General features: G+C 47.0%; 1 protein-coding gene across 1 annotated transcript in view; it reads left to right on the top strand.

Moving 5' to 3' along the window:
• LOC148816735 (protein Aster-B-like) overlaps nt 1-25088 on the top strand; it is a 101461-nt gene that overhangs the window by 39678 nt on the left and 36695 nt on the right. The window contains exon 5 of the mRNA XM_088939459.1: nt 23684-23894. Within this exon, the coding sequence (XP_088795585.1) occupies nt 23684-23894 (211 nt within the window). The remainder of the gene's footprint in view (nt 1-23683; nt 23895-25088) is intronic.

The following is a 25088-nucleotide window of genomic DNA, read 5'->3' as shown; positions in this document are numbered from 1 at the left end:
ACTCATTCATCATCCTGAGTGCAGTGCACGAGCAGGGAGGCGTGAAGGTTTTATGGAAAACCACCAAAATCAGACCAAGAGACATCAGTCGGCAGTATTCTTATGGACTAGGGGAGGCCATTCAGCCCAGGCTTGTTTAGGTCCCAGGAGGAAATTGATCTGAGGATCTCATTCAGACACTGTTTTTTTATTTACTAATAGATGGGAGAAAGACTGGTAAAAAAGGGCTGAAATGTAATCAGCCCAGTTTCTCTCAGAACCCACCCCCCCCATCCCAGGATTCCACTCCAGGTGGGTCCCCCTTCGCTCCCCATCCCACAGAGGAACCCCTGAATCGGAGAGTGAAGGAGGATGGTGCCCCTCCTGCGGCACTGCTCGCACTGTGTCAGATGCTGCTTCTCAGACCGGAGCAGTAGGATAAGCAGTAAAGCCAGACTCCCTCGTTTCTGCCCCACAGACGGAGCGTGGGGAGCGTCTGCATTCCGTCATGGAGTTGGTGAGAAGCAGGGAATAACTTTCCCCAAGATCCGCCTGTCACACTGTGTGACACTCTTGATTCTGAAGAAATCCAGTAGGATGGAGGAATCATACCTTTATAGCCATAATCATTCTGTGTTCAAGAGTGAAAAAACGATCCTTTCAAGGCCAGGAGTGCATTGCTTGCTTCTCTCTACATTGATTGTAGCAAAGGCGTGTATTTTTGTAGCGTGCTAACAAACCTGTCTCTTCTGCTCTGGCCTGCATGGTCTGAGTGAATACCAGCAACACTGCTGAGGTCTCCGAAGAGCAGAGCTGCATAGAGCAGGCATTTGTGTGGGCATATAATTCCCTGCAGGTCAAAACCAGAGCTCCATTTTCCAGGAGCAATATGAAACGCAAGAAGAAATTAGGAAAACGAGACACACGTGACGGGGTTAAATATTCCCAAACTTTCTTCGGCTGGGACAGAGGGTGATAAAAACATGACCCACTCTCCTCACCCACACAATTATACTCTGTGCATGCAGTGTCCTGAAGAGATTACAGGGACAGCTGCTGATGCCAGATGAGCCTGACATGTGCTCCAACAGGTCCGGCTAATCCCGTCCCCTGGGAGACCGCGCGAAACCCAAGGGTTAACTGGGGAGTGGGGGTTTGAAAAAGGAAGTGGCTTGTGCCAGTGCAGCAAGCACAGCGTTAGGCTGGGGATGAATGAAACTTCTCGCTCTCGGTGCCAAGCCCCTCTGCAGTAGCCAGAGCCTGCAGTGTAACATGAGCGGCAGGGCTAGCGACAGGAGGACACAGTGCATTTGTGCAGGGGAGGTGTTTGGAGGAAGGGTGCTTGTTGGGTGGGGGGATATTAGGAGAGGAGCATGCTCAGTAGAAGCTGGAGGACAGCAAGTACAGCTAGAGCTCTCATCTGCTGCAGGACTGCGAGTGTGTGCGTGTGTGTGTGGATGTGAGTGCGTGTGAGAGCCGGCGCACAGAGAAGACATCCTGACAAGGCAGCAGGCAGCTGGCAGGCAGGCAGGCAGGCAGGCACTGTGGCACTCAGGTTGGTGCAGATAACGAGCGGCCCCGAGTGAGGGGCTGGGGGGGGGGGGGGAGAGGACAGGAGAGAAGAGAGGAGAAGGCAGCGAGGATCGACGGCCGGGCAGGCTGGATGAGAGCCTCTGCATGGGACACCAGGTCCAGCTGGGATTTACCTCCTGGGGCTTGCTCCCGAAATGCCATGGAAAGACTGGCCAGCTGAGCAGGGAGAAGACGCTATGGCTGTCGGGCACTCCTTGCCGCACTAATGAAAGGCTTCAAGCTTGCCTGGTAAGCCCACTTGAGCGAGAGAGAGAGAGGGAGAGGGAGAGGGAGGCTGCTTCCCCCTTTTTCGGCCGCTGCCCCGTGCCTGCTCCTTCGGGCAGTCTGCGGCGGGCTCCTCTCCCCCCCGATGGCGGGTCTTGTCCGTGCGCGCTGTCGGTCGGTCACATGCGTGCCTGGAAGTGAGCAGCCCGCTGCTGTGAGCGCTGTGACTGCAGTGCTCCGCCGGCCTGTGTTTGTTTATGCGCTCACCCCATCTTCACCGGATATTTTTAGTGGCGAATTACAGTGTACTGCAGATGAAGCAGCAGCAGCAGCAGCCGCAGCAACCGAGGGAACGTGGGAGAGATTCACTTCAAGCTTGTGAGACAACAGTCCGCTGTCTTTCGATATCGCAGATGCAATAAGACCTTTTTCTCACGCGTCCTCTTTTTTTATTCGCCTTTCTCCTTTTCCTTCTCTAGCGGGTCGAGAAGGCATGTTATCTGGTAGCTACATTTGCATGTAACATCCATCGCCGCTCAGGTGTCTCCGTTTGCGGGAACTCTGCCGAGCTGCTCTGACAGAATGAGAATGGGGGAAATCGGGGCTCCCGTTTTCAGTGGCTTAAATTGTCTGACTGCTTGTGGACTCCTGCTGCAGCTATGAGGGGAGAATTGGTAGATATGCATCCTTTACATATGTCATGCGTCTGCTGACTGCTTGTAGTAAGGGAAATACATGCAGTTTTCTTTATAAATGAAATGAAAGATAAATGAAAGCGCTCTTTGTGTCATTGTGTAAGTCTGTTGTTAAACAGTATCCAGTTTTTGCCAAAGGGCTTCGGATTGCAATGCAGTGCTGCATTTCCCTATCGCAGAGGGTCTTGGCATGTTTCTTTCTGGTGCCCTTTGAAATCTGCTCATGCACAAGCTTTTTGAAGGTGTAGTGTGGCCGTCAGATTCGAAAGTTTTAAGGAAATAAACTGTTAGCATGCATCTGCATTCATGTGGGAGTCGGAGTGTTTTCCGGGCTGTCAGATTTGAAAGTTTTAAGGAAATAAACTGTAAACTATGCATCTGCATTTACTTTTTCTGAATACGTTTTTCCCATGAACTGAACATTTGGAGTTGCCTGTTTAAAGTTGACAAGCAATGCAGAGTTACATTCTATAGGAAATGTGCATCGTGAAGGACAGTTTCAGATGAAGCTGAAGTTGTGGATTATTTTGCAGGTTTTCAGTCTGTGTGTGCAGCACAGGATTTCATTTGGATGTGACAGACAAGGACACTCCTAAAAATCCAGAATAACAAAGCACTGTAGAAATGTATACACCGTGCTCCAAAAACTACTGTAACTGCAAATGCATTTAAAAAACACATCAAAGCAACATTGCTTTAACTTGCACAAGCACAGTGTGATTAAAATGAGATCAATTAAGGGTCATTAAGGTTGCTGCAGTATAGCCTTACATTTTTATGCAAAGTAATGTTTACACTTCAGCAAGCATGCACATCTATAGGCAACATCTTACTGTAAATTATAAGTTGAGGTACCCATCATTGAAATGGGTTAACAATATTTTCAAAAAGCTGTTATTTTAAATGATTAATTACTTTAATTAATTACAATTAATTACAAGGCATAACAGTTTAAATTCCCTCAAAAGGTTGCATTCACAATTTTAAGATGCTTTATATACTGTATATATCTGTATAATCCAGGGTTTAAAACAAGTAGAGGCACCTTCTGAATTGATTGCAGTCTTTGTCTGTTTAATATAATGCACAGAGATGGAATGATGTTGGAAGTGTGTTTGGATGACAAGGAACAGTGTCTCGGATGACTGCATTCAGGACAGATACAAGGATTAATGGAATGGAAATTAAAGCATCTTCCAGTGAGGAGCCATCCGCCATCGACAGAAGCCGCAGTATTTTAAAATTTGCAGTAACCCCTTGAGGCACAATTGTTTCGATGCTTGCTGGCAGTTTGTTGGGATTTCAAAATTAGCGCAAAAATTTTAGATTGCTTTATCTCATCATGGAGGGCTTTTCAATCACATCCTGATCAAAAGAATGTATTTTGTGAAAGGAGGGAAAAAAATATTTAAAAAAACAACTTGCCAGCCAAGGCTTTAAGAGAGGTTGTAGGAAAAAGTGAATCTGGGATCCTTCTCTGTAGCTACAGGGGTCTTTCTCTTGTTTGATAACAGGGAAATTGACTCGTTTATAACTGGGCACATGAGAAGAGTTCTAAATGAAGGCAGGCCTTTCAGTCCAGCTAGTTGTCAGCTGAAGTTTCGGAGCAGAAGGCTGCAGCAGTCGCTTGCAGTGTCCCCCAGCGCAGCTGAGTCACTGGGCCTGGAGACTCAGCCGAGTACGGAGCTGCTGGGAGGAGCAGGAAGAGTCTTTTGGGTAACACTTGAAAAGCTGAGCAGAGCCTGGACACCGAGATTTTCTTCAGATTTCACCAGCATTGGCTTCTGCTGTATCTTTTTCATGTCTTGTCCTTTTTCAATGAATATGCAGTCCTGCCAGTGAAGGTTTAAAGGCTCGTGTGGTAAAGGTGCAGTATTGCTTCATTGCCATCGGGGTCATTGCCTCCTCTTAGTGCAGTAGCACTGAGTCACCTGAAGCACTGCATTTCCAGCAGGTGGCTGGAAACCCCCCAATTGTGTCCCCCTTTTCATCTCCAGGGAACACAAACAAGACATGTTAAAATGCATTTCGTTCACCAGTCGAATACCGATCCAAATATATTAATTAACCGTATGACCGAGGAAAGACCGTGAAACAACAAAAACCTGGCATTTTCAGTGCTGGAACATCAGTGAAATCGGGGGATCCTTTCTGAGCGGCATTGCTCATTTCTTGGAAGATCTCCGAGGAGGCACCGTGTGGAGGAGTTGTTTGCACAATAAGCGGCCCAGAATTGGCAGCAGAAAGCATGGGAAGATGAGTTTATTTCAGTGATACAGCGTTTGAAAGTGCTGAAATGCCTGCAGGTCTGTTGACTGCGCCGTTATTGTGGGCCTGTCTAATGAGCTGATGGGAGTGGATCTGCTGCATTAGCGAGCCTTGTGCTGAAACTAGTTACTGTAAGTTCGGGAGCTCGTCAAGTTCTTGCGTTATCGTTAGGAGACTTGCCTCTTGCTTACTTCAGTGCTGTGTGGGAAGGCCTTGAGCTGTGTCTCTTCCCCAGTGGTGTTTGTTGCTCATCAAGCCTTTTCATTCATTAATTCCAGCACGTGTCTGAAAGACAACAGTTATTGAACTCTCTCTGGGCCCTCGTTGGCGAGGTGCTACTGTACACACTTGTCTGGAAGGCTTTTCCGCTGCCCTTTCTGGTAAATGATTCATCAGTCGGGAAAGCTCTGCTGAGCACTCAGAAAAGAATGGATCAGGCCGAATGGAGCTTCGCGCCTCGCTTTTTCCTTCCCTTTCCACGCAGCGCACCGATGGGAGGTGTCTGTGTTACGTTAATAGCGGCCATAAGAGACGGAAAAATATGTACAGTAGTTCACGAGAGTATCGGAACAGGGAATCCACCAAAACACATTTTACTGTCTCGTCACCCTGACTAATACTGCGGCCCAAACCCCTCGCCTGTATTTCAGTATTATTTCCGTTGGGCTGGAATGAATCCATACATCCGTCCACCCAGTAACAGACAAGAATGCCTGGTCTTCCAAAAAGGAAAAGGCAAGGAAAGAGAAAAGAGTTGGAACATTCCTCTGACAGCTGCTGACCTTTCAACAGACCCAGGATTCTTCAGTTCAGTCCATGAAATATTCCCTGCCTAGTTCCTTAAGCACCATACGATTTTCTGTAAGAGACAGAGAAAAGCACGTACAGTACAAAAGCATGAGTAATGCATTATATAGATATGTGAAGCTATATATCTCTATGTATGTATGTAGAGAAGTGTTTAACTCCCTATGCTGTTTTCAGACTAGTGAAAAGCTGAAGTTCCCTTGACCTCGCACTGTTAAGGCACAGCGCAAATAACATTGCTGCTTTCTCTTCCAAAGGCTTTGTCCGTACCCACTGCGGGAGATTCATTCCAGAGCTATGAAGCCGCAGCAGAAGTCGGTATGGCAGCGCGATTTCTTTCCCTGTTCAGTGGCGTGATACTGCTTGATACTGAGATTTGATTTAGGAAATGGCTAATTTATGGCATGTCCACATTTGAGGTTAGTGCTTCTTCAGTTCGAAATCCTCTGATCACAAACCCTTGGCCTTCTGCTCCTGGGTAGCTAGTCCACCTCCTCAAATCCTTTGTAACAGCTGGGGATTTCTCCTTAATGCGTTAAGGTCTTGTAGGGTGATGCTCTTCAACCCCCAGTGAGGAGTGTTTCTCCTGCCATGCATGGGAAGTACAGTATACTGAAGTATGTGGTTAAATTTTGTTAAGTGTATGAAGTATAATGGCAGGGTGTTTTTCAAAGAAAATGTACCGGACTGTTTCCCCAAGCATGCCAAAGCATGTGGCATTTGATAAAGAAATTCAAGACCATGGAAAATGCTGCAGATCCGAGTGAAAGTGACACCTAGGATTAGAGTAGAGGTCTAATCCAGGGGTCCGAACCCACAGGCTGTGCATTGTGCTCAGTCAGCACCTACAGGGTTAAAAGGCTGGTAAATCCAGATTTATGAAGTGCTTAAAGACTGCCAGCTCTCCATGTCCTACTTAAGATGCTGACGCGTTGCTCGGCTGCAGGAATCCGGTCCGCGGGGAGCTCTGCCCACGTGACCCCAGTGCCTTGCAATGAGAGGGCAGGGGCGAGCGGCCGGGGCAGGCCTGCGCTCATAAAACTGCCATTGTCGCCGCGGCTGGGGGAACTTCCCAGGGTTCAGCCTGCAGCCCAGCCAGCTCGGCCCGCTGAACACTGGGCTTCTTTTCTGCCGTGGCGCACAACCAAAAAACGTCAAGACTGGGGACATTTCTTGGGAGGGTACAGCAGGACATTTCCACAGGGTGTTCCTGTGACTGGCCACGCGGAGCTGGGTCTGTAAAATGGCGTTGGGGGGGGGTCTGCAGTTTTTCAGTACTCATCTTGCCTTCCCTTCCCAATCAGCATCCGTGTGGCTCCTGTGTTCATTCCCATCCAGTTGTTCATGTTTGGCAGTATTTGTCGCAGACGGGTTTGATTTCTTCTGTTTGTATTTGTCGGTTGGCGTGTACGCTGTGACATCTATTACCAGACTGCTTCAGAGGCCAGAAGTGCGTGGGGGGGGAGCACGTCTTTACACAAAGGGTTGTGGGAGTAGGAAACAAGCTTGCCAGCCATGTTTGTGTAGTCAATACTGTGACTTTGTTCAAATAAAAGCATGGATGAGGTCCTGGGATCAATTAGCTACTAGCAACCAAATAGACCAAGTGGGCATTATTATCCCCCTCTCGGTTTCAGCCTTTTTTATTTTCCGTAGGGCAGAGTTTACCCATCCTGGTTCTGTAGGTCCACACACCTGCTGTTGTTCCAGCCAGACTCTCAGATGCACAGTGGCCTCCTCTTGTTTGTCACCTTTGTATGTGCCTGATTTATTTATAGTGAGTGATACTCTTGTCAGAAAGAAATGTGGTGCACCAGTGGCACACACCAGTGTTGGGATGAGCTTGAAATCACGTTGTTATCGGCGAAAGCCTAGCTTGATTTTGACGTGCGTGCAAACTGGAAGAAGAGCATTGACATAAAGTACAAACGCCTCATATTCCCCTTCACACAGGAAAGACTTGCTTTCCTTAAGGTTTCGTCGCAGGAAAACTATTGACTCCCAGGTCCAGAAATGAAACAGTGGGCTGTAGGGGTTGAGTCAAACTAGATTTCCTCAAATCGTCTTTGTTTTTCATAATCCTCATACAAAAACTCAGTTCTGAGGATTGTCTGGGGTTGAGCAGCTTGGAGACGCTCAGTACTGTACTGTATATGAAAGGCGTGTGTGTGTTTTTCAGCAGCGGTGTGTTTTGGGGCGGAGCGGTGGCTCTGTGGCTAAGGATCTGCGTCTGAGGCTGGAAGGTTGCCGGTTCAAATCCCGTGGCCGGCAGAGGAATCCTACTCCGTTTGGCCCCTGAGCAAGGCCCTTAACCCCAACTGCTCCAGGGGCGCTGTACAATGGCTGACCCTGCGCTCGGACCCCAAGCTTCTCTCCCTGTCTGTGTGTCTGTGTCTCATGGAGAAAAGCTGGGGTATGTGAAAAGATGAATTCCTAATGCAAGAAATTGTATAGGGCTCATAAAGTGATGTTATGTGGTTATGTGTTCTGCTGTCAGTGTCATGATCATCTGTCCTGGAGCTGTTACAGCATGGCTAGCATCAGGCTTTTCTGGGATGACATGTACGCTCTTATTCATGAAGTTGAAACATGGCGACGTAATTTCCTCCAGGGTGAAATGTTAGCGGCGCAATTTAACATGAACACGCTTTTAATTCAATCTGTCGGAGACCTGCCGTGCCTGATGCCACATTCACATGGTTGACATACAGCTGCTATGGAATTAATATCAATTTTCTGGCGTAGCAATAATTTTTTTTTTTTAAAGCCCTTGAAGTTTTTTGCCAGTGATTCCGGAGAGGAAGCTTTGTAAATCTGTCTTTGATTCAAAGGTAACCTGAGGAGATGAAAGTGACCACGGGCTGGATCCTGAGCAGGAAAAAATTGGAGCCTTGTTTAAATCCCCTGTGTGCCATGGAGTTACTGTATATACAGTCGCTCTCTGTGTCCATACAGTACATTAATTAGTCAGAAAAAAATATGGTCTCACTGTTAAGCACTCTTCTGTAGGCATCCTTGAAATCATCTTTATTAATGAGTTGCATGTCTTGATTGTCTATAATCAACAGTAACTGTAATTAATTTAGTTAATTGTCTTTTGAGCGTGCATACAGCTGTTAGACAAGAGGAGCGGTTTCCCTTTTTTTGAACTGATTCTTTGGTAAAAAACGACTGTCCAACCTGGAGCACTGAGATAGAGATCGGTCCTGTTGCTGTACGAATTGACGTGCCACCTGCAAGGCTCGCAAAGAGCTTTTTATATCCAAGAGAGCTGTTCCCCCCCCTGAGGGATGGGCAGCAGTTATCCAGTGTGGATGGGCCCAGTATATGGCACATCAGGTGGAGAAGTAAGAGACTTCCCCAGGCTGTGCAAGCTTGCGGTAGAATTTAACCAGCACACCAGGGTTGACACTCTACTCTTAAACAGTGCCAGGGCATCTTTAATGACTCAGGTTCTCAGTGTAACATCCCATACGAGGAACACCACAGCCTGTAGCACAGTGTCCCTGGTACCCGTGCCTTTTTTTAAAAAAAAAAAAGCCTTTTGAAGCTACATTGTGGTGCATAGTCTAACACACTCAAATTCAGTACTTATGCATTGCACAGAAAAACTAAAGCTACCTTCCAGCTTTGTATTATTGTAATACAGTTTTGTAGTGTGAAATGTGGTGTTCCTTTTCCAACGAGATGTTGCCTAGAAACATGAGTCAGTGTCTTTACAAAGCCCCACTGAGAATGTAGGTGTGAGGAATTCAGGGATGGAAAAGCAAAACAAGCAGGCGTGTATTCTCTGTCCCTCTAGGATTGCACGTCGCCCGACTTTGGCTGCACACACACATTCTGCCCATTTGCCTTTATTCGTTTTTATAGCTCCCAGATTGGTCTTTTTAAATAAAATATCATTGTGGTCCTATATAAATAGCAAGGCAATTTTTTGTACCATTTTAATCCTTTAAATTTAAATAGCTGGACTGAATGGACCTGGATCCTCAGGTCAGGGCTGTGTCATTTTCATCTGGATGCTGGGAGAATTCATTCATTGAGAAAATTAATGCAGATGTCTATGAAGCAATTACTGTATGATTCAAACAAATGCATGTCAATGGTTCAGTACCCCCTAGTTCTCTAAGGTAGGGCTGCACACTGGTGGTGGTGGAGGGGAGTCCCCATTACCCGTTGTAAAGCGCTTCTACTGGAGTGACCAGAAAAGTGCTATATAAGTGTAAGCATTTATTATTATTATTATTATTATTATTATTATTATTATTATTAAAGTGCAGGTAGGAAAGGTCTATACTTGCACAGCCAGAAAAAGTGCTATAGCTGCACATGGTTTGTACATCCCAAAGGAAAATATACAAGACACTGGCGAGGTGCTACTGTATTGTTATATCCTCTAGGATGTAGCCTATTCTTTGAACTTTTGAAATTTCACAGCAGACAACTCAGATAAGTCCTTCAAATATTGAAACTACAGTATCAAGAATACAGATTAAATCTGGGACTTAATAATATTGAGTTGATGATACTATTCCTCAGTTTATTATAAAAAAGGAAAACGGGATCACCACTCGATCATAATAAATGTTACCTCAGTCTGAATACAGAATATTTTTTCAAATCTTGCAAAGATAGAAAACACCTTGCAGGTTATCTCCCGGGTTCTTGTGCTGATCGGGGGATGCTGGCGGTCACTGGCTCTCCCCCACAGAGAGGAAAGCACAAGGGTTCGAGCAGGCCTCCGGAGTAGCACTGTCGTGTGCACACTGCTGAGAGACCCGCTTTGGGTCATATCAACTCAAGCGTTTCATATTCTGATTAAAAACTTATGAGCATCTGTACCAAGATTGATTTGTTTTCTGACTTAAAGCTGAAAATAAAACGGCTAACGTTTATGTGACTATCCGGGGCTTAGCTGATTTTTAGAAAGGGGCTGTTTTAAATGATCATATTTAAGTCCATCTTTCAGAAAATTAAAATAGTGTCATTGTGTGATTAAACCCAAATGCACTCTGTTCCTGACCTATATCTACCCAAGCTAATATTCCAAAAGTCAGAAGTCAGAGTGAAAGATGCAAACAGGAAAAGTCATCCCGATTTCTCTGACCTTTGTGTCATGCTAGAGACTTTTCACAGAACTCATCTTTGTGTGAGTCGTACTCCCCGCCAGACAGTGAGGAGCTGCCCAGAACGCCAAGCCTCTTTGGTTTAAAATGGGCACTTATGTATTCCCCATTCCTCTCCGTTGCCTGTTAAGCGAGTGGCCCAGGACCAGGTGCCGCCGCTGCTGCTCGCGGATGGCCGTGCCGTTACAGGCCCTTCTTCCCCTTCCGTTTCGCCCTGTGCATGTGGCGGCGTTCCCAGCATGCCCTGCTGAGCGGATGGTGCGCCTGGCAGCCTGCTTCCTCCCCGGTGCTCAGCGCGCTTGGCATGCTTCAGCTCCTGCTCCCCCGTTTGCTCCCCTCAGCAGAGCACAGCGCTGCTTTTGAGGGCCCGAGACATTGCAAGAGCAAACGTCTGCTCGGCCTGAGAGGTTATTTCATCCCTCCACTGGCCTCCCTCGTTTCAATGTGCAGGAGAGATGATATTAATTCACACAGATGTGGGGGGGAACTAGTAGCACAGTCCCAGGCTGAAAGGGCTGAAAAAAACCCAAGCTTGGTGACCGTTTCAACAAAAACAATTCTGCCTCCTTTAAGAAATACATACCAATGGGGGTTCCCCTCTAGGAGATCCGTGTAATTGCCCCCCCAGAATCGCCGATTGGAACCCACTGACTCCCAGAACGAGTCCTTGCTGAATCTACTTGAGTAAAACATGCCTGGAGCGAATCATCAGCAATATCTCTTGTCAGATTGGCCTGTAATTAAGTGTCTGTTTTCCTAATATTCGGGGCTGTCATCGTTCGATTCTGATGTCATGTACAAAGACCCTTTTACGGGGGAAAGACACTCTTCTGTGCTTTGCCTTGCTCTGTGTTCTCTCTGCGAAGAAGTCCGATGTGTAGCTGGCAGTCATTTCCACAATCTGTTGTTTTTACTCCAGAGTGGGGAACTCACGCTGGTGTGCTTTGGCAAATGGTTCCATATCGGTTGCATGTTGACATGAAGATGTTTTCTTTCCCGTGGCTTGTAGCCTGTGTGGAAGGTTTCCATAGAAACTGGAGACCAGTGCTGGTTGACAGCCATGTCTGGGGCAGGCCTGTCACCCTCTCCTCCCGTTGTCAGGGTGACGGTGTAAACAGCGGACAGGCAGGGTGCCTGCAGGCGTGTGGGAGTCCGAGGTCAGTGTTCCTCTCGGGTATCGCAGGCTGAAGACACTCAGGTGCACAGCTGCCATGACTGGGGACAAAAGGCCCCAGGAGCCCATGTGAAATAAAACTGTTCCTTCGCCTCTGCATCTTTAACAGGCCGCAAGTTTAGAGGTCAAAGGTAATTTGTGTTATTGGTTTTGAAATCCTTTTTTTTTCTTTTAACTTTAAAAAAAAACAAGAAAGCGATGGAGCAGTTTACTAGTTAACTGTACGTTAACCTGTGAGGATACTATTTTCATATGAGGATCCTTTTTTCCCCACTGTTTCCTGGGCATTCATCATGTCTCATAAAGATGACTAAAGGGATTACTCTTGAACTAACCAACACAGATGCCTAAAGCAAGGAAATGTACTGTATTCCATTTCCTTTTTTTTATGTTTTAGGACTTCTACAGCAGTGGAGGATAAAGGCACAGACAGGCAACATGTTGTGAGACCGTGGCAGAGGATAGTCAGAGAGGGCTCCATCATTCCCCGTGGCGACCTGCTCATAGTCACCCCAGCCTCCCCTCGGCTGCACAGCGGAGCAGTAGCTCCCTGCTATCGGCTGCCGCTCACGAGGAATGGCTCCGGATGTTGCGCAGGACTCTCTAGGGAGCGTAGTAGGAATGCACAGCGCCAGAGACTCAATCCATCCGGTCACCTTGGTGGCGACGATGACGTTAAATTCCCTCAGGGGCGCCATGACGGGGCTCAGGGCTCAGGGCTGCCAGCAACGAGGGCGCGTCTCGAACTCGGGTGCCAGCGTGGCAGCCCGATAAGAGGGCGTCTCAGCGCCCAGGGTCAGGGCCAGCAGGGCGGTTAGCGCGTTCCGGTGTTGCCCCGGGGTCCGACAGACGCAGGTTCGGCCCTGAGGGCGCCGTGTAGCCCGTCTGGGGCCAAGCTGGGGGGTTCATTCTCCCGGTCTCCTCAGGATGGAGCTGTGGATCTCCTGCCCTGCTCCGAGAGAGACCTGGAGAGGGCTGCGTCTGTGCGTCCGCCTGGCCCGGTCAGCGTGGTGTCCTCACAAAGCCCTCACTGAATGAATGAAGCTCAGAAGGGCTGGTCATTTTGGTGCAGTCACACTGGCAGCCAGGCACTTGGACGATAGCACAGGTTTCCATAGCAATACGACAGAAAGAACTTCTTGTTGTTCTGCTGCAGATGTTTTTTTTTCAGCTATGCATTTTGATGTTTTCCGTATTATAGCAAGGGCACCACTGGTATTGCATTAGCAAAGACATTCCTAAAGTTTCTATCCCGGCGGAGACGTGTTGGAGGAACATCTCTTTTCTCTGTCCCCTTCTGGTGCTCCCAGGAATGTTAATTTCTGACCTTCAGACAGATGATGAGGATTCTAGTTAAAACAGTGCTTTTTTGCTTAGATACCTTTTTTTATTTCTGCTTTGTTACCTGGGATTAGCTGTGACTACGTTTTACACAATTTTACTTTAAGAAAACATTATATCAACATATAGTAGCATTGTAAGTATGATGAGGACATTTATCCTCCAGAAAACTGATAAGTCTGGACACTGTATGTGCGTTTGTGTTCAGACAGCAAACTGATTGGCTCTATGTAAATGACTAGTAGCAGCAGATGGGAAAATGACATCAAGAGTAATAAAAAAATTACCCATCATGGCTTCATGAGCAGTGAAGGACAGCTGATTCAATAAGGTGCACTCAATTACATTTTTCTGGTGTAGTCAGACTGACCTGTACATCTGAGTGGCTATTTCCCGAATACACTAGAATTAGCTAAATAATGTGCCTTGGGGGCTAATAAGTACAACATGATGGTTTTTTTTATCCATTTCTTTCTTTATAAAATGTCTAAAGTTTCTCAAGTGCTACACGTAATTGTAATCCCAGATCGTTTCTTTAAGACTTTTAAATTCAAGTGCTACAAATTAATTAAAAGAGGCACTTACGTAAAGGGCCTGTTTTGGATCAATTTCTTCTCAAACAGTTATGGGTTGATTTAGAGGGCTTTGCAGAGCTGTTGAACCAGTACCGTGTGCTGTTTCTTAATTGACTCTGGAGAGAAACCTCATGTATTTCAAAGCTTTGTTTTTTGAGTTATTTTTAACTACAGGTTGGAGTGGGGCTTCGTACTTTTAAACCAAGGGACACACGGCGCAGGAATATCATCCTGGTTCTGCAGCCTGATTCCTAGTTTTGGGGAGTTTAAGAAGGCTGAATGTCAATTCAACCCGTGCAGCATTTTTTGAAAGGCATTGTTTAACAACAGCCAAAACCTCTGCAGCGTACTGAGAAAGCATTTTAGAATGATTTGGTGTTCCGTCCTAATCGCAGCACAAACTCAAGTTGGCTGGCTGAAGGCTTAAAGAGGAACTAACGCTGAGCAAACTGACCAGCTGAGCAAACTGGAGCCCAAGAGAAAGTGTTTTTATCTCCTTATGTGGCATATTGTACACATCTGAAAGGGCAGTGCTGACCACCCGGGCAAAGATCACGTGTGCCAGGGGTCATTCAGGGAACCCACAAGGCACAGCACTGGCTGAGCGGTCAGCACAGGGGGTGTGTGCTGGGGGCTGAAGAGGAAAGCTGACCCGAAAGGCAGTGATGTCAGCCCCTCCATTCATGAAAACCATGAATAATTGAAAAGCCGGCAGGCTCACTGCACCAAGCAGAAGCTATTATGCGAAGCAACAGCTCTCTCTCTCTCTCTCTCTCGCTTGGCGTGAGCGTGAGTGCGCGTGTGTGATGGAGAGGGAGGGAGGGAGGGAGGGAGGGAGAGAGGTTCAGTTTAGCTGGAGAGGACGCGAGTGCGCGGCAGGGAATCAGGCGAGCGGAGCGTTCGGGGGGGAGAGCGGCTGGAATAGGAAGTCATGAGAGGATCCGCAGGGGAAGGATCCCCTGCCCTGCTCTGTGACAGCGCGGCGCACGGACACCTGTAGCGGATTGCGCTGGAGAGGGCTGCGTCCGCGCGTCCGCCTGCCGGGCATGGTCAGTGCGGCGTCCTCACAGAGTCCTCGCTGAATGAATGAAGCTCAGAAGAGCTGTTCATTTTGGTACAGTCCTTCATGGCTACCAGGTTAGTGTGAGTCCGCTTCCTGAGGCGTACTGTTGAATCTCTTTCCCCTCTTCGGCGTGCGCGTGTAGGCTCTCCTCCGTGCTGATTCTGTGGGTCCTTCACTCGTGCCTTGTGCCTTATGATCGTCGTTTTATTGTTTCAGCATCGGAACATGTGCGTTGTACCGAGATGCGTGCCTGTTGCCTTGAAGCCAGGCTCTTGCTTCTTTTTGTAGCAGGTGTTGTCAGGGCGATATAAAACGCTCCTTGGTTATTAGGGGATCACACCGACAATCCCGAGCTTAATCTTCCCAGCGTAATTCCCCCATCCCACCCCCTTTTAGGTGCTGAAAGGAAATCAGTATTGCTAATTTGCTTCCTTAGGAGCCGAGTCAAAGCATTTTGCAGGGGCTTGGGGTTAACGGTTGAATTTGGAATGCGTCACAGAGAGGACCCAGGGGCTGGCTGCTGGGGGAGAGACCGTGCGGCGTGCAGTGTGGTGAAAATCACCTACTGTATATGTGCCCTCCCGCAGCACAGCCTCCACCTGGGAGAGATTACAGCAGGGAAAAGCCTCTTGCCCACTGACCGAGACGCAGAGCATGTGTGTCAGGTCAGTGAGCAAGTGCAGAGGCAGCGTTTGTCTTCGGGTTTCACCTCGTTGCTTTCCCCCAGTGTCATTATGTGAGGTGCGTGTATTCTTCTGCAAAGGAATGAATGAATCGCCAAGCCCAGCCTTTCTTTTTTTTGCAAAGCATAACAGTTGTGATCCATGTTTCTTATGGTTCCTAGGAAGCTGTTTTCCCTGACTGTTCTAATCGACCACTGTACCTGACTAGTCAAGAAATATCTTTCTTTGTGACAAATCACAATAATAATGTCATATCACACCTTTCTTTCCTTTTTTTACCAGTTTTAATTACTATATTTTTTTAAAGAAAGGCTGTTATGGTTGTGCAAAGATTGTTCCATAGTGCCCTTGGTGTTTGTATTGCTATAACTTAGGATATTAAAATCGCAAGCCATTCTCAACAGAGGATGGGCCCTTTTCTAAATCAAATTCAGAAGCCAAGTTGATCTCCGCACTGCAGAATTGTTTTGCGAAACCCCAGCAGAGCAAGAGGAGACACCTGTTTGTGATGTTGGGGGTTGAGGGATTATTTGAAACATTTTTTTTTCTTGTAAAACAATGTAGAGAACATCTGACAGTGAAAAATAAGAACGGCGCTTTGTGAAGGAGAGAATTCGTTTCCCAGAATCCTGATGTCACTGGGCTGTTGTCTGGAAGCCAATGCGCCATGTGGAACAGATATAGCCTGCTGGAGGATGCTGGTTAGACAAGGACATTGGTGGCCTTTTAATGAAAGGTAGCACAGAACGTAGTGAGACTGCCTAGTCAGACAGTTTTATTATACTGCCGGGAAAAGTGCTACTGCACCTTCACTTACGGTCATCCCAAGTGCTGGTGTAATGTGTCTCCTCTGAAATTCTCAATGAGTCAGTTGTGACTGTGAAGGACCGTGTGCTTATCCATTTTTCTTGAAAGCCTTTCAAAGGCTTGTGTGTATCCAAGTACTCAGCCGCATGGTCGAAGCCGTAGCCCCGGCTTCTTTAAAAAAAATAAACGACCAGACGAGATCCTTGGATCAATTAGTTAGGTCTGGACAGTCCAAATGGCCTCTTCACTTTTGTGAACTTTCTTATAAAGTTATGTTTAAAAGCCATTGCATTTTCAATGGGACAGTTTGTACTAAATCGCACCTTCCTGCTGGAGGTTTCAATAGTTTATCTCAAGAGACAGCCTACAGCTTTGTCCTTTTTTTATTGTTATTTCCTTTGATGCTGCCGGCATTCATTTAGTACATATAGTCGTCAGGCACTGCGGTGTAGTCTGGGACATTCTAAGTAATGTCAGTTAGTCCTAGTCAAAAATCAGATTGGTGAACATTCACCGAGGGCAAGTTACTGCTCTTTTGGTATTAAGAAAAGGGTTGCATCTATAGCAGTGAAGAACCATCCCCTGTGAGTATGTACAGTAATGTAGTCATGGAGTCAGGTTTATCAGCAGGTATCCTTACCCTGTGGTTCTGTGTTACTGTTGACTCCAGAAGACTCATGTGCGGCTGTTGGAGCACAGTCTGGTCTCATCTGTGCCGCTGTTTCGGCTTTTTCCTCCCGCTTGTGTTTCAGGGAAAATGTCCTAGCGCCAGCGAAAAAAAAACATTTCAGAGCGTGTACCGAAATCACCCGAGAGGAGCACCAAAGTTAGACAGTCCTGTGCTTCCAAAGTTTTCGCACCTCATATGTCTTTCAGTGGCACTTCGGGTCCGTAGTGTACAACACACGACCGGAGGTTGGGTCCGTCTTGCAGATTTTAAGAAAGGCCAGTCCTCCTCCTGTGAACTTCCGGGTGACAGCGGTAGAGAAGTGACCGAGGTTCAGGGCACAGATCCTTTCCAGGCAGGACAGCTCTGGTCTCCAGGCCGAGGGTCCTCCTCCGTACGGCGAGAGACCCGTTCCTTGCATCGGTGTGCTGAAACACTTCTGCAGAACTTGCTTCCCTCGTGCTGTGATCTACTCTACTACTTCTGTGCCGTGCGCGCAGCTTGTGCCACCCTGTGACGAAGGGGGAGACGGACACTGTCCAGCAGGGACGCTGGCCCATGTCCACCTCCCGTTGCCCAGATCTGTGCCTTCTCCCTGTTGGACCCCGTGTCCCGGTGGGACACGTCTGACAAGGCACATTTTACCAGTGGGCATTTCGCGCTCGTCAGCAGAGTGTCTTCCTTGCGAGGGAAAAATTATAAGTCAAGAACTCCAAAGACATAAGCTTAAAAGAATGACTGATTGCGCTCTGTGTTGTTAAAAAAAAAATCTCAAAATGAGACTTTTACAGAATAACATTGAAACATTTCACGCAGATATTGTGTATAGTATTTGATAGAGTGCATGTTAGAGGATTTCCACCCTTGGTGTCCTAGATCCTGGACTTCCACACAAAATGCAGTGCCCCCACTGTCCTGGTAAAAATCAGGAATTGTTCATTGATTCTCAGTGAATTTCCCTGTAGCAAGTATTTGGTTTAGTAGTGATTCATGAAATAGCAATAAACCAGTGATGGAAATTGTACAAAATATAAATAAACTGTTCATTACAAAAGCTGTGCTTTGGGTTTAATGACGATAAATCATGAGCTATCATCATGAGCTATGAAATGGGAAATGCTCTGACAGCTTTGGTCCAGACACAGTAGTCTTTACTGCTCCCTGCTTCCTGCTGTAGAATGTCTTTATCATTAGAATAATCATTAGAATTGCTTTTCTTGACAAAGCACGCTTTTTGAGTATTGTTCTCCATGTCTGACTGGGAACTCTGGCCCATAGGAAGCTACAAGCTCAGGTGAAGTTAATGGCTTGTTCGTCTTTGACCCTTTAATCCTCCACTTTAATGGTGGAGACGCCATCTTATTATGGAAAAGCAGTTTTTTACAACATGTCGGTTAAATTGAACTCTTTTCTTTTCATGGCTATTCTTTAACAGTGCCTTGACTTTGTCAGTTTGTTTCCTGTGGAAGCAGTGTTTTCCTCTATCTGGATTTATATCTGGATTTCTCTTTAGTATCATGTATTTTCTTGTTTTCACTTCAGGTCAGAGTAGGTTTCTCACTTAGGGAACTGTTTCCATGCTTGTGATCATGGAACATGCCATAAATCTTGCTTTGTTTGCTGTGCTGAAATGTGTATTCAGTGGTCATAGAGTGGCTGTCAGTGGAAGTGACAAATTTAAAATGTATTTTATGTCCATACATCGCTTTTGCAGAAAACAGAATTCTTTCAGCAGGTTGTAATAACGGCTCCATCCCAGCCAGAAAAAATACACACATTAACATAATAAATTTAATCTACAAAATATGAGAAAGCATTGTAATTAATGCTTTTGTGATTAAAATGGATCCAAGAGGGATATTGTGGATATAGCTATCATTTAGGAGGATTTTGCTGGTCTACAGAGATCTGCATGGAGTACTGACATACAGAAGACATGATGGATGGATTAATACCCTCATTCATTTATTTCCTTTTTTAATTATATAATGTTAGCATGCCCAAAGGGGTTGGGCAGCCAGTTGACCTTGGACCCCTAGAGTTTTGTCTCTCCTTACTAAGGAGTTTTTGGTTCCTCTCCTCCGTTGTCTTCTGGTCTTCTGTTCTGTATTCACAACATGTATGGTTACTTGCATTGTTAAGTCCCTTGGGGGCAACCTCATTGTGAAAGGTGCTATATAAAAATGAATTGAATTGAATTAAAACCTGGGCGGTCACTGAGAAGCTTCACTCGGAATGCGGATGTGACTACATGACCTGCAGTTTCCTCCGACACACTTGAGGAACTTGAGGAACGGCGCCTAACCTTGTTGTACTGCCAGCTGAGCAGTGCCGTGTGCCTGTACAGAGCCTGGGTCAAGGTGTCTCTGGTGGCAGCCACTCTCGGTCAGTGCGACTGGAGGATCAACGCACTCGGACCATTAACAGGACTTGAAGACGTCGCCCTTGTTAGTGTGTATGCAACAGAGTGACCAGTATTTCAGCCTCCACTGAGAGCAGCAGTCTGGCCTCTCAGTCTGCCCTGAGGAGGAGGGGCTTTGAAATAGCCAATGATAGCACTGCCCTCACACCACTACTACTGTAGACAGACATAGAAGGTAGTTTGCTGTTTTATTGAGGATGATTAAATATGGTCTGCGCTTTGTGTTGATGGTTTGATTTAGATACTGTCTGGATTTGGACACTCGTTCATTTTCACGTACAATTTATTTATGGACTGATAGACATCATTCAGACAGCGTACATTGTAACTAAGGATTCTGGTTAAGAAAGGAGATGTTCGAACACCAAGGGTTTCTGGTTTTAGCAGGTACTGTCTTTCTGAAGGACGTTTATGAAGCAGGTGGTAACCTGGCTAGGAGGGGTCATCAGCAGTTCTACTGTTCTGCGGTGAGGATAGGTGGCAGCTGCACTGGTACCTGCAAATAACTCGGCGAACTATCGTCATCGTTGTCATGCATCACTCCAAATTCCTGCTTTGCTCTTCATCCTCATGCTGAGCAGCCGTGGGCACGATTAGGATGCCCGTCGGGATATCCTGCCCGCTGCAGCGGGCCTGCACACACACGCCACCTGGCACGCGTTTAATTGCAGCGGCGTCGGTGGGGGCTCCGTGACGCGTGCTGCCTCCTGTTTCTCGGAAACTGGAACGCTCTGGCCGAGCTCACCCTCCTCCGGAAGAGCGCCTGCTGTCCTTGTCGACACTGTACACCTGCGGGCGTCGGGGCCGAACGGAGTGGTTCTTTGGACAACCGGTCAGCAGGCTTCAAAGTCGCCCGTGTGGGGAGGAGGGGGGCAGGTGTAATTCTATAGTGGCATTGTTGCTCCCAGGTGAGCAATGGGATTGGTGACGTAATGTGTTGTATAATGCCATCTAAAGTAACAAGGCCTTACAGGCTGAGCCTCTAAAATCACTCCATTAAAGGAAGTACTTCCTTGTACATTGTACTGCTGATTGCAAGAGCGCGTGATATTGCGTATCAGTTCAGAAGCAAGCAAATGGACTTTATCTTCTCCTGTACCTCGGTGTGCCTCTCTCTCTTGCTCTTTTCCCTTTGTTTTCCTTCTTGTTTGTTTTTCCAGATTGGTCTTGTGTCCGGCTGTGTGCTTTGCAGTAATTATGTCCGATTGAAGCACCTGAAGGCAGTGGTGTTCCGGGGTGGAGTGTGGGGGGGCCCTCTCGGGGGGGGGGGGGTGCTGGGCCGGCAGGAATGGGGGCGCAGACAGGCTGGGTGGCGGGGCGCTGCGGGGGCCGGGTGAGGTGCGGCGCGCCAGCTGCTCGCTTGCCGACTCCTTCTGCTCGTCTGTTTGTTTTCTTCACAGATCAGCGGCAGCACATCAAATCCAAACACACTTCACATTTAATCACATAAAAGGGGATGACAGGGGGCACGTGCAAGAGGAGAGGAGAGAAAGAGCGCAGATGGCTTTTTGGAAAAGCAAAAGGGGCCTTTTATTTTGTTTTCTCATTTAGGAAGAGGTTTCCAAACTCAGTTTATTACCTTTCCGTACAATACAATACATGAGTATGTAATCACTGGACGGGTTTGTTTTCTCAGCTTTCCCAGCTATTTTTTTTTTTGTTCTCTTCCTTGGCAGTGCAGTACTCATCCACTCATTTACCCTTAAAGAGCTCCCGGTCTCGGGAGGCCTCTCCTTTTGGAGGTTGACCTTGGTGCGTGTGCTGGGGACCTCAGAAAGTTGCAGAGCAGCTCGGAATCCAGCTCGTGAGCCCGATGCATGTGAGCTGCGTGAAGGAATAATGAAAAGGACCCGACGTGCAGTGCGTGAGGAAAGGTCGGGTCCAGAGGAGAGAGAGGAGCCCAGTGCTGGGCCCGTGTCATGCTGAACCGGTCTCGCTCCCTCGGAGAGACTGGAAGAGGACAGCTCGTCTTCGGAGAAAGCGGGACGTTGGCCTCCAAGCGTCTTATTTTAAGACTCCTGTGGTTACATCTCAGCTGTGGCACTAGAAACTACTGAAAACCACACTCGGTGAATTCTGAATCAGAGTGCTTAAAAAGCAGAGAACACTGCCAGTTTGGGAAAGTTGGGGAAAAACCGTTGTCAAACATGTTTGAGTAAAGATGTACTGTATAAAAGCGGAAGTCTATCCTTGAGCAGAACAATAGCCCCAAGATCCATGACCACAACCTGTTCACTCCGGGACCACTGACTGTTTCCCAAACCAACCTGTTGGCAGACAGACACTCTGTATGTCATGTATAGCGTATAGCATCCTCCACTCTGACCATCTTGTCCTCTGTCACTATGGCAGCTCCCAAGGAGTTCACAGAGTACAGGGTCACTGGAACAAGGCCCAGAATGAGTCAGTGGGCTTTGTCTTGACCCACTGCTGGTCCTGAAGCTGCTGAAAACACTGCTACCAAATCGCGCATTAAACTGGTCGAACAGGGACGTCTTAAAAAAAATGAAATAGTTTTTTTCTGTGCTGTCAAAGAAGTATGGATTTTCCATTAACAATTTTTCAGAGAACAAGGAATGAAGTGAACAACCCGTTTTCAGAAATTTAAAGAGTGCTTTTAAGTACTTTTATTAAATGTATGTTATAAACAACGCCCATTAATGTCGTCCTGTGCGTACAGGCCTGAAAGCCATCTGTTACCATGGAAACCTCTTCCCCCAGTGTAGAGCTGACAGGCCCACTCTCACCAAGTGCAGTAGTGACAGGCGACTTTTCAGTCTCATACAGAGTGGGGATGTTTTTAAAGGCTTCTTTCTTTTACAGTTTGTGCAAAGCCGTGGATGAAAAATGGGTCGTTACCAGAGTTTTGGATTTAGGCTTTGTTTTAATGTATGATTATAATAAAACATTGGCTCAGTCAGATGAAAGCTTGATGTAACTTGATAACAAAGAGTCTTGCTTTCTTGTGATACTTTTTTCTCTCACATTGATGTCTAAAACATGCTTCTGAAAAGATCATGATTCAATCTAAACTAGCAATATACAGTAATTCTTCATTTTTCAAGCTTAAATCTTTCCTAAAATATACTTGTAAGGTGAAAACATTCCTGGTTAATTATTCAAGCAACTTGCTTAAAGTCATTAGCCGATGCATAAACAATAGGTAGGAAAACAATAAAACTGTCCTAAACAAAAATAAATTAACGAGAAGATGAGAAAAGAAGGATCTCTGCAGTTCTTTAGAGAGCCCAGCTCGTTAGAGTGAAAATCTGCTTGTTAAATGAACACAAAGAAATCACTACATTGCGTACAAACCTCGTACAGCAGTTGCTCATATAGGGAGGGATTACTGCGTGTAAAACAGAAGCTGTCAAAGTGTTCTGGCTGGCTGTGGGAGGTGTGGCAGCTACAGCAGCACTGCTGCCTCCCAGTTCTTGTCTCTGGGGTTTGATGTACCATCTGCATGGCGTTTGCATGTTCTCACTCTGTACACACGTGTTTTCTCTGGATGTTCTGTTTTCCTTCCACCACCAAAAGGCCTGCAGTTTGACGCTGTGCCTATTAGCTAACTGAATATAGCTTCAAATCTTTCATTCCCACTGGAATTACATTCTTAAACAATGCAAAGTAACTACCATGTCTCTTGTTTCTTATCTCCTGTAACACTACTGTATTCTCTTCCGTTTTGGTGATATTTATTTGTCATTGTGTTGTGTTTGACTGTGCCTTAAAACAAATTTCCCCCAGGGGACAATAAAGTTTGAACTGAATTGAAACACTGTATTGCAAATCCACTGTTAAACCTTTTAAGGATTTCATCTGTGATGGTGGGCATCAGAGTTCCTTTATTGTGCTCTGTTGTTTTCCGGGTTCCTTGTTGCTAAGAAATGTGTTTACGTATTTAATTTTGAATTGTTTTGGAGTTGTAATTTTTTCTAAGTTGAACCTATTTATAACATGGGAACTGGCTCCAACTCCGACATGATTATGAGCTCAAGAGAAGTAAATCAAGGCTAAACCGCTCTTAAATACTGTAGCTTTGTTCAAGAGGGGCAGAAAACGAATTTGCAGGTGCTCTGCGTGTTCTGTTTTCAATTTGTTTTGGCAATTGAAAGTGATAAGTCCTGAGTTTCGCTGCCTGCAGCTCCACAGCCCCGGTGCGTAGGAAAGAAGAGTTAAAGGAGCTGCCGCAGAACTCGAATGCTTGTGCCGGCGCGGTGAGGTTTGGGTGTGCGAGGTGAGTTAACCCCTCTCCCCGTCTCTCCCCCTCTGTCTCCAGCACTGCCAGTAACTCGAACCGGAGCACGCCTGCCTGCTCGCCCATCCTGCGCAAACGCTCGCGGTCGCCGACCCCCCAGAACGTGGAGGGCGAGAACATGGTGGAGAAGGGCTCGGACCACTCCTCGGACAAGTCCCCTTCCACCCCCGAGCAGGGCGTCCAGCGCACCTACTCGGTGCAGTCGGCCCGCAGCAGCGCCAAGAACTCCAAGGTGAGGCCCCGCCGGCCGCCGGCCGCTCGTACCCCTGCCCTCTCCAGGACCCGCGGGCTCCCCCCCCCGGCCCGAACACGGCCTCGCCTGGCGCCCTGACGTGAACAGGCCGCGCAAGCACCCAGCAGCAGGCTCTGAATTCACCCTCTTTTCACCGTCTTGCACGGGGGGCAGCAGAGCCAATCGAGTAATCCTTTGGATGAGACGTAAAACCGAGGTCCTGACTCTCTGTGTTCACTAAAAATCCCAGGGCGTTTCTCGAAAAGAGTAGGGGTGTAACCCCGGCGTCCTGGCCAAATTTCCCATTGGCCCTTACCAATCATGGCCTCCTAATAATCCCCATCTATGAATTGGCTTCATCACTCTGCTCTCCTCCCCACTGATAGCTGGTGTGTGGTGAGCGTTCTGGCGCACTATGGCTGCCGTTGCATCATCCAGGTGGGGCTGCACACTGGTGGTGGCGGAGGGGAGTCCCCATTACCTGTAAAGCGCTTTGAGTGGAGTGTCCAGAAAAGCGCTATATAAGTGTAAGCAATTATTATTATTATTATTATTATAAATGGGAAGAGAAATGCAGGAGGGTGTGAAGCAGGAGTGCTCCTAACCCTCTGCTCGTGCACAGGGTCTCCACAGCTGCAGCTGCGCAACAGGGCTAGCAGCTCCTCGCGCGCCATGTCTGCGATCACAAGCATGCTAGGATTGTAGGTGCATCATACCCTTGACATGCATAATACAACAAAGGGAGCAATGACCCTGTCATCTCTGAGGTTCATTCATCTCCTACAGATGCAGTGCGGCTGGTTATATACTGTACATTCTGGCTGGAATAAAGTCCTGGTGTCGCAACAGGGAATGTGTATGGAATTGGAGGGGAGGTTCTTTCCATGAAACCCCGGGAGAATCTTCTATGTGGACTAGAGGGTCCACAAAGGAATAGAATTCACTTCACTGAAATGAGCTTTGAAAGTGTTTTATAATAAAATGTATGAATTTAGCCACTGAGTGTTTCTTTTGATAAGATGACAGTAAGCAAACCCGAGGCAGAGGTAAATGATACTCTAACAAGCTTCTCGGATTGAAAACCCGTCTTTTATGAACTACAGTGCCTTGCGAAAGTATTCGGCCCCCTTGAACTTTTCAACCTTTTGCCACATTTCAGGCTTCAAACATAAAGATATAAATTTTTTATTTTAT

The sequence above is a fragment of the Atractosteus spatula genome, chromosome 22, assembly GCF_055471065.1.
Source record: "Atractosteus spatula isolate fAtrSpa1 chromosome 22, fAtrSpa1.hap1, whole genome shotgun sequence".
Taxonomy (NCBI): Eukaryota; Metazoa; Chordata; class Actinopteri; order Semionotiformes; family Lepisosteidae; genus Atractosteus; species Atractosteus spatula.
This window is presented reverse-complemented; position numbering and strand designations above follow the sequence as displayed.